The 21,460-nt window shown below is 31.0% G+C and overlaps 2 protein-coding genes across 2 annotated transcripts; one reads left to right on the plus strand and one right to left on the minus strand.

Moving 5' to 3' along the window:
• Nucleotides 1–6,161: 6,161 nt before the first annotated feature.
• Nucleotides 6,162–8,205, minus strand: LOC113865148 (bidirectional sugar transporter N3-like). The gene is made up of 6 exons (XM_027499535.1): nt 8,154–8,205; nt 7,468–7,504; nt 7,124–7,337; nt 6,802–6,963; nt 6,543–6,662; nt 6,162–6,452 (listed from the first exon to the last, which is right to left on the minus strand). The coding sequence occupies exons 1-6, from the start codon at nt 8,203–8,205 to the stop codon at nt 6,162–6,164; spliced, it is 876 nt and encodes a 291-aa protein (XP_027355336.1).
• A 5,184-nt stretch (nt 8,206–13,389) lies between these two features.
• LOC113865142 (protein FAM135B-like) lies at nt 13,390–19,744 on the plus strand. Its single transcript, XM_027499524.1, has 15 exons — nt 13,390–13,918; nt 14,021–14,106; nt 14,653–14,807; nt 15,679–15,740; nt 15,888–16,082; nt 16,207–16,261; nt 16,439–16,654; nt 16,754–16,887; nt 17,278–17,470; nt 17,612–17,671; nt 17,754–17,999; nt 18,478–18,736; nt 18,831–19,036; nt 19,142–19,192; nt 19,284–19,744. The coding sequence occupies exons 1-15, from the start codon at nt 13,737–13,739 to the stop codon at nt 19,569–19,571; spliced, it is 2,388 nt and encodes a 795-aa protein (XP_027355325.1). The 5' UTR covers nt 13,390–13,736; the 3' UTR covers nt 19,572–19,744.
• The last annotated feature ends 1,716 nt before the right edge of the window (nt 19,745–21,460 follow it).

The following is a 21,460-nucleotide window of genomic DNA, read 5'->3' on the forward strand; positions in this document are numbered from 1 at the left end:
GCTGATCCAGTCAGGAGTCTAGTCAGGAAATGAGTGTGTGACCTGTGATGCTTTTACTTTCATTAAATCATGTGCATTCACTTACTAAAACATTCACTACTCTCATTTCTCCAAGATTTTTCAAATCATCTTCCAAACTCTGAATTTTTGTAACTATCTATACACAATCTCAACATTTCTCATAACATTCATTTTCTCAACATTTTGACATGACACATATTTTATCATCATTCAACATTTCACATTACACAATTTATCAACATTTCTCTTTCTACTTTGACAATATAAACAACTTTAATTTTTCATCCACTTCCATTCATATCAGTCCTCTATTCATAAATTTTACTAATAAAATATTTGAAATATAAGATTAACTATAAAATTAGTTTGGGAATGAAAAGAAGGGATATATATAAGTCAAATCTAAAAATTAGGAGACAAAATGTGTAAGCTTGATATAAGAATTAGGTAATGATTTATGTTGATGGTTATTTTGAGAATTAAGAAGTGAATTAAGTGTAAGTCTAGTCTTAAAATGAGGTAATGAAATGCATAAAATGCCAATCTAAATATGAGAAGAATAGTTAGGTGCTATTCTATCTTAGAAATGGTTAGATAAAAACACGTGAACCTGAATATGAGAAGAATAGTTAGGTGCTATTCTATTTAGAAATGGTTAGATAAAAACATGCATTATCCCAAAAACGAGCTTTTGGAGTACTAGCTTCGACAGCGGTTAATCGAAATCGTTTTGTAACAATACATTAAGAGAGTAGTTAGCATTGAACCATTTTGTAATAATATATTTAGAGAGCTATTAGCTAGCATTAAACCGCTCTCTCAGATCTATACTTTTAAGAGCGGTTTTCTATTAACCACTTTCTAAAGTATACTCTCAAATTTATACTTCTAAGAGCAGTTATCTATTAATTACTTTCTAAAGTCACACATTAAAAAGCAGTTAATAAATATCCGCAGTTAATAAATAACCATTATTTAAAGTCACTCTTGGAGAGCGGCTAACAGAAAATGGCTCTCCAAAGTTTTTAACTTTTATAAATGAAGTATGCTCAACTCATGAATCTCTTCGTTTTGTTAATAAAATTTGTCTCTTTTATCTCTGTAAATTATTTTCATCTTTTGTGTTAACAAAATTGGTGTCTTTAGTCTCTTTCACCGTAGGTTGTCTTTGTTTTCTCTCTGCTAACAAATTGGTTTATCACATTGTAGGTACTTTTTTCACAGTTTTCTCCATTTTCTTTTTCTCTTTATTAACGGTGAATCATCTATTCGTTCTTTTTTTCTTTTGCTCTCTATTAACGGTAAATTATTCTACTAATTTGTTCTTTTTTTCTCTACTTACTTGTGTTTGGTTCATTTAGATGTGGACTGTTTGATCAATGCAACACATAGACTCAAGATTCAATTTTAACTTGTGATAAAAATGAAAAAATTTTGAATATCAGGTCTGTAAATTAAAATTTAAACGTAACAATAAATTAATTTTAGTTTATAACAGAAAACTCAAAAAAATAAATTTCAAATTTCAGATTTACCGTTTACATTCATACTTTAGAGAGCGGTTATATAAGCCGCCCTCTAAGTAACATCTATTTTATGAGAACAGTTCCATGTACCGCTTTCCAATCTTAACATTTGAAAGTGATTGTTTAATCGCTCTTTTAAACACAACACATTAAATAGTGCAAGATTTTAGAACAATTCTAAACGATTCTCTAATTTAAAACATAATTGGTCTCACATCTCTTTTCTAGTGTAATAACGTGAAAATTAACTAACTACAACTCTAGTTAAAGATTGAAGAATAGATAAAATATGTAATAAAGTTATTAGCTGTCTAGATGATTTGAGAGACAACATTTTCTCGACTTTTTACCGAACATCATTCTTAATATCTTATACAAACTAAAAATATACATTATAAATAATTTTGTTTCATATCTTTATCTTAATAATAAAAGAAAACAAATTCTGGATTTGGATATGCACAGTTGTCCTTTAAATAACTTCAGTGTCGGTTATTTGGACTTTGTTTAAAAACGTTGAGTGGTATAAATTTGCTTTTTCAACAAACAAAAGATAAATTTAAATAGGATGGTGGTGTAGTGATCGTGTCTCCCCGAATAAACGTAGTTATGCAATTTTATTTTTTTAATAATCCTATGACATGTTTAAGTTTTTATATCAAGTTAAATTAAAGTATCATTATTTTTTATGAAAAATATATGGATGAGTATTAACAAATAACTATTATATTTTTATACTTATTTTTTATATCTATTTTTTTTATTCTTAACTTCTTTTTATCAGCTTTTTTATATAAATAATATTATTTTAAAAACTATTTTCCAACATAAAGCTAATTAAAAACTATTTCTAGGTATATTAGAGTTCCAAGAACAATACTATTTTTTTTAAAACACGTATTATAACAATTTCCACTTATGTGATGACAAGTGTCAAGTGTAGAATGAGTATCTCCTTTTTTGGACGATAATATTACTGTCAACTTTAGACGATATTGTTATCTATGTGTCAGGTGCGATATTATGTGAGATGTTGATATGTGACATTTATTTAAAAATATTTTAAAATAATTTAAAAATTATTTAAATTTAAAATATACTTAAAGTTTTAGATTTAAAATTTTTTAAGATTATAAATTTTAAAAAATAAAATTAGAAATTGTAAGAATTTAATTTTGATTGTAGTACTAATGATTAGTAAAAAAAAGTTGTGGTAAGTTTAATTGATATATTTTTTATAAAAATATAAATTAAAATTATAATTGATTGAGTTATAAAATTAAATATTTTAAAAATAAGATTATGAATTTCAAAATAAAATGAAGAATAATAAATTATAGAATTAATTTTTAGTAAAACAATTACAATAAAATAAGTTTAGTTAACATAACATGCATAAAAATAAAAATTAAATTTATAATTATCTGACTCATTAAAATTATAAATTTTTAAATTATTATTAGAAATTGTAAGATATTTATTTTAATTTTAGTATTAATTATTCTAAAGATAATCTTAACTATTTTTTATATTCATAATTTTAAATATTTTTTAAAATTTATAATCTTAAATAATTTTTAAATTCATAATTTTAATTTTTTAAAAATCATAATTTTAAATATTTTTAAATTTAAATCTTATGTATTTTTTAAATTTATAAATTTAAATATTTATTAAATTATATTTTTAAATGAATCCCATGTGTCAATATCTCATATAATATCACACCTGATACATTACATAGATAATAGTATAGCTCTAAAGTTGGCGATATCGTCCAAAAAGAAGAAATACTCATTCTACACTTTACACATGTTATTACATGGATGTGTATTATTCTGACAAGTGCGATACTGTTTTAAAAGATTAAAAAAAAAATATCGTTCGTAACTCTGATACACCTATTGACATGGTAAACAAAAAGTTTCAAACAAGGAAATAGTTTTTAATTAACTTTATTTTAAAAAATAATTTTTAAAATAATATTATTTATATAAAGAGGTCCTTTTTATCTTTATTTTTATTTTATCACATATCATGGATGTGTATCATGACACGTGCGATACTGTTTTAAAAAAAAAATAGTGTCGTTCGTAACTCGGATACACCTATTGACATGGCAAATAAAAAGTTTCAAAATAAGGAAATAATTTTTAATTAACTTTATTTTAAGAAATAATTTTTAAAATAATATTATTTATATAAAAAGGTCCTTTTTATCTTTCTTTTTATTTTATCACATCACATATCACGTGTTTCTTTTTCTTTTTATCTTTCTCATCCCTCCACTCATTTGACGGGTGTCAAACATATTTTTCTCTAAAAATTAATTTATTTTCTTTGATCAGTCATTCAATGAAAGGGGATTGGAAAATAAGCTTTTTCCAATTGGAATTAGAAACGGTGAATGATTGCATTGGCTTCATTTGCTACGATTATTATAGAAAGGTATCGATGAAAGATGGGTGGTGGGTTGCAGATCAGTCAGAAAGATACGTTGTATATAAGAATGACTGAAATGAATGGATAAAAAGTAAATTATTAGAAAAATGTTAATCAATGCTTTAAGAATTTTAATGTATGCGACTAAGAAATAGTAGTGTAATCCGATAGTTTATATCCTGGTCAACTTACTTTCATTGATCATAGCATCCTCTTCTGTAAATTTATGTTCAATTGATGTTTGCTCAACTCATGATATACTCATACATCAAACTCAACGAAAGCAAAAGCTGTTTCGTTGAGAATGGTTTTGCTACGTGGAAAGTGGGATGTATACCTTAATTAGTGGGTGGCACATTCATATATAATAGCATTATATTCATAAAGGGTTGCAGCAATTCCTCCAAAGAGATCAGGGATGTAAGGTAAGATACATAGTCCCTGTTGGCATTGACATTTTAAAAAGGATTGCATGTCAACATACATTAATTGAAAGAAATAATTAAATTATTTCTTTTCTTTTCAGGGACTTAGTTGCAGTTTTTACATTATTACAATTAATTGAAAGAAATAATTAAATTGATCAGAGAATGTGAATATTCTCATAACAGAAAAAAACTAAGGAATGAGTAATAAAATAGCAGATGCTGTTAAGAGTACTGAGGTTGAATTTGGCTTCTTTAAATTTGTAATAATAAAATAACAAAAGCCTCAATTAGCTTAGAGCTTCTGACACTGATGATTCTGAAACTTAGGATGAATATATGACTTAATTAAATATTAATTTAATAAATTTTCAATAATGTTATAAATTTAATAAAAAGTGACGTTTGTATAATTAATTAATTGATATATATATATATATATATATGATAAACTTTTTTTTTCTTTTCATTTTGATTTGAAGAAAATGCTAGCATCATATCAACGTTTATGATCATAAACTTGTCACAAAATGTGGATCCCTGTATATTTTGTTTTTGGTTACATGAAATCGTGGTATTTGATTGACCAGGAATTGATATTAATAAATAAATAAATAAAAAAGGCAGGCAATATTATAGGTCGACACACCTTTATCATGTTCTTGGCCCATCCACATTTTGGGGGTTAACGGCGGCCGTTAACGGCTGGCAAAGTACATTGCTACAATAATAAATAAGCGTTAGCAACGACAAAAATGTTTGCGCCATTCTTTCGCGCATAACGCCAACCCTCGGAGATGATGAATTTTGAAGTTCGAAAATCGTTGATGAAACTAACCCGAATTTCTGGGCCCAAGTCGTTTTGTCTAACTATACATGTCAATTTATTTCTTGTGTTAGTGTTTAATTACATACATTGGGTAGTTCCTTCAACGATTTAATAGTTGAAGTAATAGTTATTGCTGATTTTCTTTCTAATTTGTTGGAAAATTATGCCACTAAGTTTAACAAAAGTTCTGTTAAAACCCTGCATGCATCTTAGTTAATCAATCAAGTTATCCGTTGATATAAAGCATCTGGTGATTTTGGTGGCTTAAATACTTTTTTTTTTCACATTTTTGTGAATTTTGTATTTTGTTATGATTTCTATTTTTTTTATAAGTTTCTGTTTATAATTTTTATTGCTAATTTGATCCATTAAAATACTGTCTAATATCAACTTTTAGTTAAATGTTTAGTTGGGCCATGTTATCTAGAAGACTGAAAATAATAATTTTTTGAAATATAAAAACTAAAATAAAAGAATTGTTTGGAGAGACTAAAAAAATCACTAAAATGGGAAGATCAAAATTATGCTTAAGCCATGATTTTCTTTATTCATTTTTATGGTAATTGTTGTGTTTGTTTTTCCTTCTCATTATCATCGATATATGTAATTCATTCTCCATTAGCTCTTTAGAGTAAGCGCTGTAATGCTTGGAAATATTTTGTTAGAAAATTGGTGAAAAGGGAGAGATCAGTGAGCCTGTTTTGAGTTTATAGGAATTAGCCATAGATAAAGGAAGTAAAGTAATGCATATTAATTAACTAAGGTTTGAACACATGATGATAGGGCTTGATGAACGCAATGAATTGTTTGTAAAGTCACACATAACGATGATAGAATCACTGGCAAACGTAGGCAGCAACAAACATATAGGAAAAGCTGGTCCTGATGGCCGTCACGAAATTAAGAAACTGTTACATGTCACACTTTGCATTCGTTGGCTTCCACGCTTTTTTCCTGTTCTTTTGCATCTTCTATTCCTTTCTTTCCCTGTAACTGTTGATTCACGTCACCAACACCATTCGCATCTACTGGGATTGGGAACACTTCACAAGATCCCAACGGGTTCACAACAACGATGTTTATCACTGACTCCAATGCTTGCTCTTTCTCCTCTGTAACAACCTGTTGCTTTTTAATACCGCTATTCCTGTAAACGGCATATAGAAGCATCTGAAGTAGCCCCAGAAGAAAACCCACCACATTCGGCAGCTGCAAAATATGCGTTAATCAAATATAGCTGATTACTTGATTAATAATAAAGTTGCTTTTATGTTAAACTAACTCTTAATATATACTTACAGCAATGCATATGTCCTTGAGAAAGAGACCATATGCAAACCACATTATGGCACTCAACGTGAGGAAAAATGACAAATTGAAGGGCATAAACTGTACACTCTTTGTTCTAATCACTTGTGCCTGCAGACCAAAAACTAATTAATTATACAGTGACACTTGGAATCGATACATAGATATAGAATTAAGGAATTAATTCAAGAAAAATTTTAATTGAAATATTAATTATAATTAAAAGCACTCGAATGAAATTTGTACTCACCACAATGCTTAGAGGTGCTGCAAAGACACTCACTGAAACGGAGACACAAATCCATCCAAGGACTTTGACACGGAAGGAACCATTTATAGCAAAATGCGTGACGAAGAGGATCAAGAAGAAGGAGCCCACATTCATCACCGCAAATAGTTTAATGGTTAATTTCTGTAATTAATTAAAACTTGGGTCATCAACTTTGGCGTAACAAAAATATATCTATGTTCAATTTTAATCATTTGGTGAGATCTTGTTAATTATTCATATATAGCTTTGATGATGTGGTACAAGTTAAAATCTATAGAATAGGATTGGGACACATATATACCCTGGCATCCTTGTGCGCATAGACTATGTACGTGACAATGTAGATGATCTCTATGACACATCCAAATGAGTTAATTGTGATAAGGAGAACAGCTTCTTGAATTTTGAGCAATGCATAGTATAACCAAAGCATAGAACTGAATAATGCCACCAAATATGGCAGTGATTGAAAACCTTCAGTGGATTTCTTTTTGTATATTCGGTAAAAAGTTGGCCTGCAATTCAGAGAAGTAAAGACCCGGTGTTATATTCAAAAAGTAAAATTTAAATTGACTTAATATTTTGTTTAAAGAAAAATTAGGAAGCAATATTCATTAAGGAAAATTATATAAATTATATACTTACAGCGGAGCCAAGTACACCATGAAGGAAATGATGTTACCTGAAGATATCAAAAGGAGAATCTGTTAATTCAGTTGTCATGATTCGAATATAGATTATTATATTAAGGATTATGGTAAATTTTGGTACGTAGTCTGCAGGGTTTATTTTTAAATATTTATAAATAAAAAGCGAAAAATAATAAATTATAATTAATTGTGTGATAGACTTTTTCTTTTTACTTAAAGAAAAGGGCGTATAACGCTGGGTGTTAATGTAGGGTGTAGATAGAATTCAGTATTCTCCATATTTAAAATAGAAAAGAAAAGCAAAAAGAGTTTCCCAACAATGATTTAGAGGGAATTTGTGATGAACCTATAACTCAACTACACTTTATAGCTGTGGGGTCAACCTATGTTCACTACAGCCAAAAGAAGGAAAAGAGAAAAAAATCTTAACAAGTGTTTGAAAGAAACGAAGGTCAAAAGGAGTTGGTGAAATAGAAGCGAGAGACAAGAATATTAATAAAAATAACGAGGAGAAAGCAAATTAATGCAGAAAAAGGAGAGAAAGCAGAAACGAAGAACATTTGGTTAAAGAACGTTGGGGAATAGTATAAACGAAGGAATAGTAGAATATAGGAAACAAGAAAGAAAAAAGAAAAAGAAAGATTGGAGGAACTGAACTGAAACAAAAGCATTAAGTGTTACCTAGTATGCCAAAAGTGAAAGCCAAAGGATTGTGACTGCCTACGATAGCCATGGATTCTCTTGGTCCTGGTCTTGGACTTTAGAAATAGAGGAAAAGCACAAGGTTTAGGGGTTGCGAGGAAACCTTAGGTGGGTTTCTTCCAAATCAACCCCTGAATCTTGTGCAGGCACTGAATGAGGATGTGTTGAGCAACTCATGCTATATATACAGAAACGGACGTGGAGTGAGAGAGATGAGAAAATAAGGAAAAAAATACCACAAAGTATATGTTGTTATTATTGATGAGGGCTCAACTCATTCAGCCTTCATGAGGGATTAATCTTTTTTAGTAGGTAGCGTACAGCAAAACCATTTCGCTTCCCAACTCAGGAATGTCCACGTGGCACTTCTTCTGAGAAATGTAAAATTTTCAACTCCTTCGTGCGCACTCACACGTGGCATGTGAATGTGTGATTGGTGGCATGGATGTTCATCATGCATGCAATGCAATGCATGCATGCAATAATGCAAGGCTGGGTGGAGGTAGGGATAGAATGACAGATTCATGGTTCACGTGACACCCCCCCTAAGGGGCGTGAGTGTGTTGTGATCAGCACATCATCGCCTGCATATATCCAACGGAATGCTGCGTCAGCTCTTCTCTTCGTATGTGACACACTTTCTATGCCGTTCTGTTGTACCGTTGTCTTATAGCGTGAGCTAGCTGTTTTTGTGTGCAATTTGAAGGTTTTTCGTGTGTCAGAGGCATCTCGCTTTTTTTTCCCCTTCAAGCCTTCCATTTCTTGCAGTTATGCGAAACTAGGACTACGACAAGATAAGAACCCCCATCAACCATATTTGTTATTTTTTCTTCTTCTTCATGTCCTGCCACGTCAAGCTGTAATTTGCTTATTGGTTCTCTTCTTTTCAACTAACTACCTATAAAGTCCAAACCCACACCCTGCCGTATTCATTTTCCATTTTCATCCCATCCGTTTCTCAATGATTGGGATTGCTTTGATTACTTGAGTTCGTGTATCATTTCCAATTCAATTAACGCTCCCCTCCTATGTTTACCTACTGTTTTATATTCTTCCCTATACTTCACTTTTAATTATTAACATTTCGCGGTAATTACAATGCTACTCTCTTTAATTCTTTACTTTTAATCTCAATCACACACTTTACCTCTTGACTAAATCGGCAAATTAATTGTTAGTCAAAACATAAGTAAATAATTCCGTCGCCATCACTTGTGCATATTCGATGGTGAAAAGTTAGCTTCTCAATTCACGTGTTACTTTTTTTAGACTAATTTTTTGATGATAAAGGAGAAAAAATTAAGGAGGCTTTGACGGAGATATTAATTATATTATACATGAATAGAAGTAACATGACGGTATGCTAATGCTTGATATATATATATATTGGTCGTAACAAGCCGGTCAAACCTGTCTTGACAATTAATTAAAATAATAATTATTTATGTGGTTACCAATTAATCTTTGTGGTGCGAGACTAGCTGGAAAAAGTGTCCATAAAATTAATCAATAATATCTCTAGCCACGCCCAAATTGACATACCCTAGAGTGTGTGAGAGAGTGCACTATACCGTATTCCCATGGCGCGGACTCTTAAAAGGTTGCGATTAGGAATTTGGCGGAACTGATTGAGCGCTAGCATTTGTGTTTTGTGCACGAGCTTTGAAAGCAATCTAAAGCAATTACGGTCTCTATATTTACTATTCAGGGGAAAGAAATGGAAAGATTAAGGAAAAGGTAAGAAAAGAAGATGCCATCATTCAGAAATTGATTTATTAAACAATAGAATTAGCGCTGCTATATACATGTACATGACCACGAGCATCCATTTATCTCGTCAGTGTATAGATCCAATAGAAATCATAGAGTGCTTGGATTGTCTGGGAATAGTGCAGACTCTTCTGTCTAGAAATATAAAAGCCTCTATTCTGTGTAAGGAATAAAGAAGGTATGTTTCGGTGTTTTGTCTCTCTATAAATAGGATAATAAGGTCTCTTGATTAGTTGATTTTATCCCAAAATAAAAAAAAACCTAACATACAATATCTAAACATGAAATGCATGGAGGGAATCTGTGTCTTAAATTTTGAAGAAAAAAAGAGGACTGATTTAATTTTAACATTAAAATGTCTCAGAATAAGCGATTTATATTTATAATTGTGATACTAATAAGAGGAGTGGTAAACATTAAATCTCAATCGCTAACATTAATTTGTAGAAACGAAGTCCTTTTGATGAATTGCTTCAGAAAACAGAGCAATTCTGTAACCGTGCCCAAGTCTTCACCCCTCTTGAATGCACTAAGTTTGATGAATTACAAGCTCAGTGTAAGTCTTCTTTCTTTAGTAGTTGGTACGCATTCGATTACAGAATGAAACTTCCCTCATACATACAGTAAATATCCAGAAAGGTTTCACAACGAGACAACTGGTATTCAGTGTTTTCTTTTTAATGTTATTAAGGTAATCTAGATACAAATTGCTATGAGCTAACATATCAAGTACTGTCACCATTAAGAAACCCTTTCAACATTTATCCTATTTAGTATTCGTACTTTTGTCCCTGTTGTCTTCCCTTGAGAGTATGACCTAATGAGGCAATCTTTAGCACCATTTCCTTACCAACTTTTTTCTATCTTCAACTTTTTTTAAAACAATATTACTTTTAGTTCAACAAGAAACAAATTTTTAATCTATCAAAATTAATAAAAAGTAGTTATATGTTATAAATTTGTGCTTTGCTTTAAAAATGTCTATAGTATTAATTGACATCTTATGTATTAAATGAATAAATATATTTATTTATATAGATAAAGAATTATTTGCTCTGATCCTTTTTATAAAAAATAAAAGACTAAATTACCAGATCAAAAATAATTTGTATAATTATTAAATGGTATAGTTAATAATTTGTATATTTAATGATACTAATCAAAGAATGGTATAAAAAAATTAGCAATTAATATATCTTGAATTTATTATTTATTATTTATAATAAGGACTAAAAAAATGCTACCTTTTGTTTCGTATAAAAAGGACTAACTGAAGGAAGTAATAACTTGTTAATACAAATTTTTATGATAAATAAAAGTATAAGAAAATTTTAGCAATTAATGTATTATAATAAGTATGGCAGAAAGCATTATCATTCATGTTTTGTAATATTTTATAAAAGAAATGCTGCTTAAGTTGCTCTTACTCTTGTTTTTATTCCTTTTTCAGAATTTTACAATGAAAAGCAGTGCTACAATTAATGATGCTCAAACCAAATGCCTAATTATCGATGATAATTTAAGCTAGTGTCTACATTAGCAATTGTATTTTTGTTTAAGTGTAAATATATTATAATTTTAAATATTTTAAATTTTTAATTAATTTTACCTTACACAAATGTTGCACTGGTGAGCAATTCGACTTAATTGCCTGTGCAACTCAGGGACCCTAAAATGAGTATGTGCATGTGTCGTTTATTGGGCCGGCTCGACCAAGACATAAAAAGGTCTCAAACCAAATTTGTTAATGAAATTTTCTATGGCTGTTTTCTTGTTAGCATAACTGCCGATTTGCTATTATTGGTTTAATTTACATGTGAGTTTAATCTCTTTAATTTTAGTTACTTATTAATTTTTATTTTTTAAATTATTTAATTAAGTTCATTATTCCATCTTTTCATTAAAATATTGTGTGGTATATTAATAACTTGTATCAATTAATAAAGCAAAAATATAAGATATATAATAAAAAATAAAAAAGTTGGATTTATGATATAATAATCGATTCCTATTAAAAAAAAATGGGAATCAGTAGCCTTTCAAAGAAAACTTTCAAACCTTATCGGTGATTTCGTCACAGAATTTGGGGTGTGCTTATAAGGGAAAAATAAAAAGAAACCTAATCCAAGTTGGGACCATTTTAACCGACTTGATTTCTTCAGAGGGACGTTTTGTGTACATTGAGACAGTGTTCATTTTTTCTTCTCATGCTGAGTATCGTCCCATCCAATATATAAGTGACAAATTATTACGAGACTCTTATACATTTAAGGTTTTACATACTCCATAATCTAAATTTTATTTTAAAATTAAGGTTATAGCATATGCTCCATTTTTCATTTTACACGCCAATGCATCATGTTCTATTTGACCTTTATATATTTTATACATGAATTTTACGTGAATTAAAACAAATGAAGTTGTACGTAAATTGAAATCGAATGTCATTTGACCTACATTTATATATTTTATATGAAAATTTAACATTTAAAAGAATATTTCATTCTAGTTAAATAGTGGTCGGAAATAATCTTTCTCAAAATAACAAATCATGAATATAATTTAACTATTATTTTTAGGACAATCTTTAAGAAATTAAAGAGTATATTTTGTTAAATATTATAATGTGGATACATTAAAAATTATAAAAAAAATATTTATTTAATAGGATTTTTAATAATCAAAATATATTTTTAATGCTTTTTCTATATTAAAACATTATAATTAGTATTTAATTGTACAATAATTTAAAATTTTAATTAAAGAAATACAAAAATAGTATTCGACTGTGTCTTAAATATTTTTTAAATAAAATAATACATGTTAGAAAAAGGAAAAGAAATGACATTTTATGTATGAATTAAAATATTAATTTATCGTTTTCTCAACCTTAATTAATCTAGATGCATAATATGATATCTGTATATCGATATTTAAAAATAGTTTAATTTTAATGTAGGGTTAGCATAAATTTTTTTTACAGTAGTATATTTAACTCAACATTTTAAAAAAATAGATCCAATTTATAATTTACAATATAGTTTTAAATTTAACGGACCATCATTCATCAAATTTGTATGCACAATAATAGGTTAAAAAATAATAAAATGAAGCAGTAACCTTGAAAATTCTATCATGTTACCCAATATGGCAAAAGGAAAGAAACCCTTTTGCACAAGAACAGAAGAAGGTGGAGTTAGAGTAAGAGTAATAGTAAAACGGTAGAAATTAGAAGAGTAATAAGTGGCCGTGAATTTCGATCAAATCAAATAGCAGAACAAAACGAAAAGTAGTAATGGCCGTGTGTCTGCACCGACACGACAACATGCTCTGGTGCCATTTTCAAAGTTACCTTTTTTCTTTTTATCGTTTTTGGGATTAAAAAAAACGGAATCATTAACAGCAAAGCATCACTGGAAGAAAGGGTTGACGAAATTGATGCCCCTTTTGGGCCCTCCTTTGTGCTTTGCCACTGCCAACCAGGTACATTGAATTATTAACCTTAATCGTAAACTTTTATGTCTTTGTTACTCTTGTTTCCACGCCTCAACTCCATTACCCTTTTCCATTTTCGTCCCAACTTTTCCTAACTCCAACCACTCAATCGCCTCACTGCAATTGTCTTCTCAAGCTTTGCATTTTCCATCTGAAGAGCAAGTGTGAGGTGGGGGTGAGAAAGTTGGTTCCTTTTTGGTTCAGCACTTTTGGGTTTTGCTCAACTTCCATTGAAATTGAAATGCTAAGGGATGATCATTTGGGCGCTGAGTGTTACTGTGTCTACTAGCACTACATATGTTTCGGAGATTTGGATGGTTTGTGGGTCTGAATCAAACCAATTGGTCAACCAAAAGGTTGCTCAATGTAGAGCAACCTGCCCCTGCTAGGCCCAACCACCACATGCCTGTGCTCGATGCTGTTCATGAAGTTGCCGTTTACATTCATAGGTTTCATAATCTTGATCTTTTCGAACAAGGGTATGCTTTAATTTCTAAAGAAGTTGATAGCTTTTCGGGAATTTTATGTGCATTTTGAAACTACTTCTACTTTTTGATTTTATTCTTATTCTTGTTGTGCAGATGGTACAGGATCAAGGTTACCGTGAGATGGGAGGATGGTGATGAATCCTATCCCGGGATTCCTGCGCGGGTTGTTCAGTATGAAGGTGAAATAATACTTTGATGTAATGAACTAATTTAGTTTACTCAAACATGTTTTTTTTACTTCTGAATGTTTATATTCTTGAATGAAACCTATTGTATAAATTTCAATTTGGTTTATTCTAAAATTAGGCTTTTGGAAGAAAAACAAATATTAAACGGGTGTTAAATTGTTGTTTATGTACATTTCAGCTTATTCTCTGATTATTTTTATTTTTACAATGCGAGCAAATAAGGTTTCAGACTTTGAGCTGCTCATAATTGTAATTCTTTTTCTGCCTTGAATGAGTTTTTCAATGTCTACCATTTCCTTGAAAGTTTTCAGCAACTGACAAGGTTACCTGTGCGCAAAACAAATTTCGAATGGGATTCCTGCGTTTGTGTATATTTCTGTATTCTCATTATTAGTCTTGACTGGGATTTGATTTTGATCTCGCCTATTATTTTGAACTGCTGTACATATTCATGAGAAATTATTACTAGCATGCTTGAAATGCTTAGCAATCCCTTGTTTTACCTGTCTTTGAACCAATCTTTTCTTTGAGCTGCAGCTCCTGAAGTGGCTGCTGACAATTTATGTAGAGTTTGGATGATTGATGATAATGACAACAGTTTTTCAACCCCATCATTCCGTATTAGATATGCCCGGCAGGATGTATTTCTTTCTATTATGATCTCATTCTATCTATCATACGGTGGCTATGAGGTCAGTTTTATTCTCTCTCTTTTGTATAACCTATAATAAGCGCAGGCAATTGAGGATGTCCTTTTTGGTTTAACCAAATATGAACTATCTAGTTTAAGTACCAAAAAATGTTAGAAACTGGCTTATCAAAACCAAGACAACTTTTAAGCAGCATGCGGCATTTTGAATTTCCTGTGTGACCAACGAAACAAGGTCCCTGAAAATGACTAGACTTACTGTTCTTTTGACATCATGTAGATTATTTTAAAGGAAAAGATCTTACTAAAGATCAAAGACATACATGATCTAAGGCTGCCTTAATGTATTTTTATATTATGATTATGTCAAAATCAGTACATAAAGATGAATTGACTAATTGTCTGTGGTGATCTCTCTAAAGTTTTTGCTGATTCAAAGCTGTGTTCCTAGATGCAGGTCAACTGATGCCAAATTTAACTATTTATCCTAATGTATGATAATCCTACCTTTTTCCTGTTGCTCAAAAAGCTGATGGCAAAGCAATAAGCTTTATATATTGTCATAGGATCATTTGCTTATAGAGGAATGGGCATATATTCAAGCGTGTCTTTTTGTCCTTCGCAGCTGGGTATAATCATCTTCATAGGATCATATTTTTAAAGGGGAATTCTATTACTAATATGCAAGGAAATTGTTCAGCTTTCTTGCACTATTGAGTCACTTAGGATTTCAGTTTCTTTCCATTTCTGCTTAGATCCTCCTCTCAGTTGTACTTCTCTCCTTTCTGATAATATATGAAAAAGCAAATCTGTTGTGGTTTACTAATTTCTTGGTGTGCACCTAGTAGTTCTACCTTTTTTCCTTCTTCTTCTAGGTCCCAAATATCTTTAATAATGATTGTTTTTATCCACAGGGGAAACCCTCTGCTGTTATCTTGAAGTTTGAGCTCTTTCACACTCCAACACCTGGAACTGGGTTAGTAAATGATGCTCTTTTGCCTGTTCTGTGTATTCAATAAGTGAAAGTTATATGCAAAGATATTGATTGAACTGGAGTTAATAATGACTATTATTAATAATATTAGATGGTGTGAACTCTGAAACTGTTTACATCATTGTGCAGGCCTGAACTACAAAGTTCGCTGGATACTTGTGCAGCTTCAGTACATGAGTACAGAATTCCTCCTAAAGCTCTTTTGGGATTGCATTCATATTGTCCTGTCCATTTTGATGCTTTACATGCTGTCCTTGTTGATACCAGTGTTCATATCAGTCTACTAAAACCTGGTTATCGCACACCACAACTGAAGGTACCAAGGTTTGTCAGAATTCACATTTTTATGGTTTAAATAGATATCATTGCATTGCCCCGACTTATTCTGTTTCTTCTACTTTCGTTACATGCTGTTCTTTTTTGAATAATGTTAATTTAATCATACCAGTGATTCTTTGGCTTCTGAAGGAACATATGGTGAAGACTATGTTAAATCAAACAAGGTGTGCTCTGTGATAGTAAATCTTTTATAACTGAAAGCAATGCTTCTTGTTTCATAGAGTTGTTTGATTTGATATTGTAAAGTTGAAGTATGCTTTATTGGCTAAGATTCTGAATTTTTTGCAAATTTTATCTTGATATATATTTGCTTACTGCTGTATCCTATTCTTTCAAATCAGGCTGTGCTCATCAAAGCATTGGTGGCTGCCCATGATATCCTACTTGAAGACCTGAGAAGAATAAGCAAAGGAATTAACCAAGCTATTGATTTGACTGAAATTACTTTTGAACCTGATCTTACCAAATCATTCAATTCTATTTCACCAGTGCATGCAAAAATTATTGACTATGAAGCTTCACTTCAACTGTCTGATGGGACACAAATCAGCAGTGAGGTCCTTAATTCTGGCAATGTGAATGCTTCATTATCTGTTCCATCTTCTTGATGTTTTAGATTGATTGCTCATGCAATACTTTCTTCTTACCTGCAACAGAAAGCTACTGATTATATCAGTAGTCTTACTGAGGAATCATCTCAACCTTTTTCTTGGGATGATATGTTACACTCTTTCCAGTCTATTGGGAATCAGCTCTTATATCTCTGGAATACATTTCTGAAATTCCACAGGTATACATACTCATTTTTTTTGGGGTAATAACACATCCAAATAATTATATGAATTCGGCAACTCTCAAGGTGCTTATGGAATTGTAGCCCTGTTTTCAATAAATTTATGCTACAGCACCTGTGCATTCATTATAATTATTATGCTATCTGGAAAAGGCTGCCAGAGTGTTTTTGCATAAAATAATTAGGGAAGCACAATCTTGATGTAGAGGTTTCTAGCTGATTCTAAGCATGCATTTTGTTAGCATCTACCAGTATTATGAAGGGATATCAAGACTGTTATGTAAATTAAGAGAAAGGAAGCAATTAGTTAAATATCTTTATGAGTATAAAAGCATTCCTTCTTGTCTATGACATGGTTTTTCTCTCCCTTTTTAATATCATCGCAAGGGAAAATAAAACAAAGATACTGGAATTTCTCCGTAGCTCGTGGGCTAATGATCGAAGAACTGAATGGTCAATATGGATGGTGTACTCCAAGGTTGATATGCCTCACCAGTACATTAGTAATGGAATTGAGGGGACATCATTGTACCGAAGCCTACGTGGAAGATCGTCAAGTACAAGGAGATACACTGATGATGTAGTTATCCTGTATATACTATATTAGATTTGTAAACTTCGTAAATTATCTTCTGAGTTTGAAGTTAATCATTCTATTGTCTTCATATGAATATGTGTAACGACTTATTCAAATATGTTATATCTCTCTTTTCCTTTTCAGCCTGTTCAGACTGCAATAGTGCGAGCTGAACTTCATAGGCGTGGTATAGCACAAATGAGGGTAAGTAGTTGTTTGTACATGGAATGTTTATAATTATAAGCTTTCCTTTTCCTCTTGATAGGTAATCTCCTTTTCCATACAGATCAATAATCGATCACTACAAGACATGTATATATTTGGAGATCCTTTGCGTGTTCCTATTATTATTGTAGAACACTTGGAAAACATGTACCGTTCTACCAGTGTGAAGTCATACTTCATTCCTTTGGTGGAGAAAGCAAGACATATCCTGGAAAATGGATCTAAAACCTCAAACAAGTTATCTGGGAATAGCCCACAACGAAATGAGCACATTTTGAGAGTAGTTGTTTTTGTTCATGGGTTTCAGGTATGCCTCACATTTTTGCAGTGGCTTTTTTATCCTTAATCTTCTTTTTTGGCTGTTCTTTCTTGATATGTTGTTACTTTGTGGCCTTCAATTTTTTGTGGCAAAAAACTGCATTTTTCAAAAAAAAGTTTGAAAACTGAAGCAGCACTACCTGAAAACAATGGTAAACATTGGTTTGTTGACCTTGTTTAAATTCAAGTATATATTAATCACTCTGTCCCTAGTTTTCTAAATACATGAGTAATAGGTAATTTAGATCTCACCTTCAAAGAGAAATGTGGAGACACGCAAATCGACTTCCTTTAATTTCAGCTAATGTTGTTTGCTCTGATGACCTTGCTTTTACTTTTTACTCTAGCCTGATTTATTTTCTATTTTGTTTTCCTTTTCCCCAGTTATTGCTTATAATTGCTAATGAAATTCCTTGTTTTGACCGGATCATCTGACTAAGTACACCCTTTGCTACACAAACAAACAGGGACACCATTTAGATTTACGGCTTGTTCGGAACCAATGGCTTTTAATAGACCCCAAAATACAGGTTCTTATGTCAGAGACAAACGAAGAGAAAACATCTGGAGACTTCAGAGAAATGGGATTACGGCTTGCTCAGGAAGTGATTACTTTCCTGAAAAGGAAGATGGATAAAGCTTCAAGAAGTGGAAACTTAAAAGATATCAAACTTAGCTTTGTTGGCCATTCTATTGGGAATCTCATTATCAGAAGTGCTTTGGCAGGTATTTTCAGACAGTTTTGAAGGAATGAAGGATAAGTAATATCTCATCAAAATCTAAACTAGGAAAAGTAATTTATTTATTTTTTAAATTTCAGAAAGCATCATGGAGCCATATCTAAGATACTTATACACATATGTTTCTATATCTGGTCCGCACTTGGGTTATATGTATAGCTCGAACTCTATATTCAATTCGGGATTGTGGCTCTTGAAGAAGATCAAGGGCACGCAATGCATCCATCAACTAACTTTCACAGATGATCATGATCTCGAGAACACCTTCATCTACAATCTTTCAAAGGTATCAAAATACATATTATCTTGAACATTATGCATAGGGATATAAATGCTACATTCAAATTTATGGTTGCCAAAGTATAATATTGTTCATTATCTTGTACTGCAGAAGAAGACACTGGCAAACTTCAAGAATGTGATTCTTTTATCCTCACCTCAGGTATTAGATAGGCTATGAAGCATAGAGCCATGTTTTCATTTAATTTATTTCTAAAGCTTTATCATAATTCGATATCGCCATGACGTGTCAGGATGGGTATGTTCCATACCATTCTGCGAGAATAGAACTGTGTCCAGCAGCTTGTATGGATTTTTCTAAACAAGGAAAAGTGTTTCTGGAGATGTTAAATAACTGCTTGGACCAAATTCGAACTCACTCCGAGCATCGCGTCGTCATGCGCTGTGACATTAACTTCGAAACCTCATCCTACGGCAGAAGCTTCAACACACTCATTGGAAGGGCTGCTCATATTGAATTCTTGGAGTGTGACATTTTTGTCAAGTTTATAATGTGGTCTTTTCCAGAGCTCTTTAGTTAGTTTCTGAACAATCATTTCTTGCATTGGCATGTACAAAGAAAGAACAGAAGCACGTGTGTAAGATAATGGTTTAAAGTTATTAGTGTTTACATGTTAGTTCTTTAGGTTAGAAACATAGGCAAAATATTGTTGTACACTGACAATTGAAATTTAATAGTTTTATGTTGAATTTCAATCTATCTTTGTAATACATTTTACACTCTGATTTTGCCTTTTTGGTGCGTTACTAACATCCGGGGTCGTGTCTGTCAATGGAAACATAGAACGAACTTCATTTTCTTCGATTCCAAAAACCTGCTCCGGTTGACGCCTGTTGAAGCAAGAAATTGTGATGTAATAAATATTGAAAATAATTAATTCATGTCTACAAAGTAAAAAAAAAAAAATTCTTCCGAAAAAAATAGACTGAGAATCAAATAGACAATTATTTTTAGCAAATTGAAAATCATGGAATAATAGAAAATGACGTAAATATTATAGGTTTATTTGTTTTTAGTATTTGGTGCATATTAGATAAGATAATAATTGTTTATAAAATATTAAAATTACCTTTGTATGAAGCGATAATAGTATCATAAATTGTGAGCGACGGTGATGATCGTAAAATAGCGTGGGAAGGTAGCGATAGTAATAGTGGCAAGATGATAGTGGTAGCAATATTGCAAGCAAGTAACAACAGAATGATAATAACGAAGCAATTGTTATAAAAGTAAATTTTGAATATTCTCATTTCTTATAGTTGTGAAGACGTCTTATATCGATTAAGAATATAAGATAGATACTTTTTTTTGTAAGACTTGGACAGTTCTCCTTGTATGAGCAAAATTTTGGGAACAAGCATGATTTTCTAACATTGCATCATCAAAGTTTATCTAGTCTGAATATTAGACCTTCTGCAAATGTTTAATTCTGTAAAGTTTAGACACCAAATGTCTAATCTAAGCAAAGATGGTCACGATACACTTTATTAGGTTTAAACAATCCTCTTCCTACAAGTTAATTTTTTAATGATAATTTTGGTGTCTATATATTCAGGGTTGTGTAAGAAAAACGTGAATATAATTTTACATTCCTTTTAATTGGTGATCAACAATTGTTTGACTTTATCCATGAGATTTGCCTGTTTCCCCAGCTCATCAGTATTGTGTTTTGAGCTGCCACAGAGCTGGTTATTGTTTTGCCTTGTCATGTCTACTAGTTGAATTCCACGCAATGTGCCATCTTCAATCTTCTTCTCCTAATATGCTACACCATTTTTATTAAGGTTACAAGACGAGAGCAAAAATGAAAAAAAAAATATATATATATATATATAATCAAAGCATTAGAATATTCTTTTGCCAAATGACCATTACCTTTGGACGTGTATTCATATTTTTCTACTTAAATTTTAGTTTATGCAGAGCAATTTTAAACCGCATAACTACCGTTTTCTTAATTAACCCAAAAAAAATTAACGTTGGTGTATTTAGTTGTAAGGTTTGACTTATCGTTTCTCTTCTTCATAAATATTTGTAAGAATACCATATTTTTATACCCTTTTTTGTTTTCAAATATTTCATAAGTACTTGTAAAAACATGATCTTTTCTTTATATATTTTCTGTTTTCAAAGATTAATATAAATTTTTTTAAAAAATTAATTTTCTGTAATTATGTATTAGAACATAAAACATCATTCCCAAATGAAACATACATTTATATTTCAGTTGACTAATTGGTTAATTTAAGAGACCAGATGCATAGGCAACAATCCTTTTAAGACTTTCACTAACGTGGATAATTTGTTCAACTCATCTTAACAAACCATCGTCCATATCTTCCAAAAACAAGTGGAATTATGACTATGTTGATGGGTCCAACTCCCAGACAACCCATGCCCAGCCTCAGT

Source organism: Abrus precatorius, unplaced genomic scaffold, assembly GCF_003935025.1.
Source record: "Abrus precatorius isolate BTA unplaced genomic scaffold, Abrus_2018 Scaffold10, whole genome shotgun sequence".
Lineage (NCBI taxonomy): Eukaryota > Viridiplantae > Streptophyta > Magnoliopsida > Fabales > Fabaceae > Abrus > Abrus precatorius.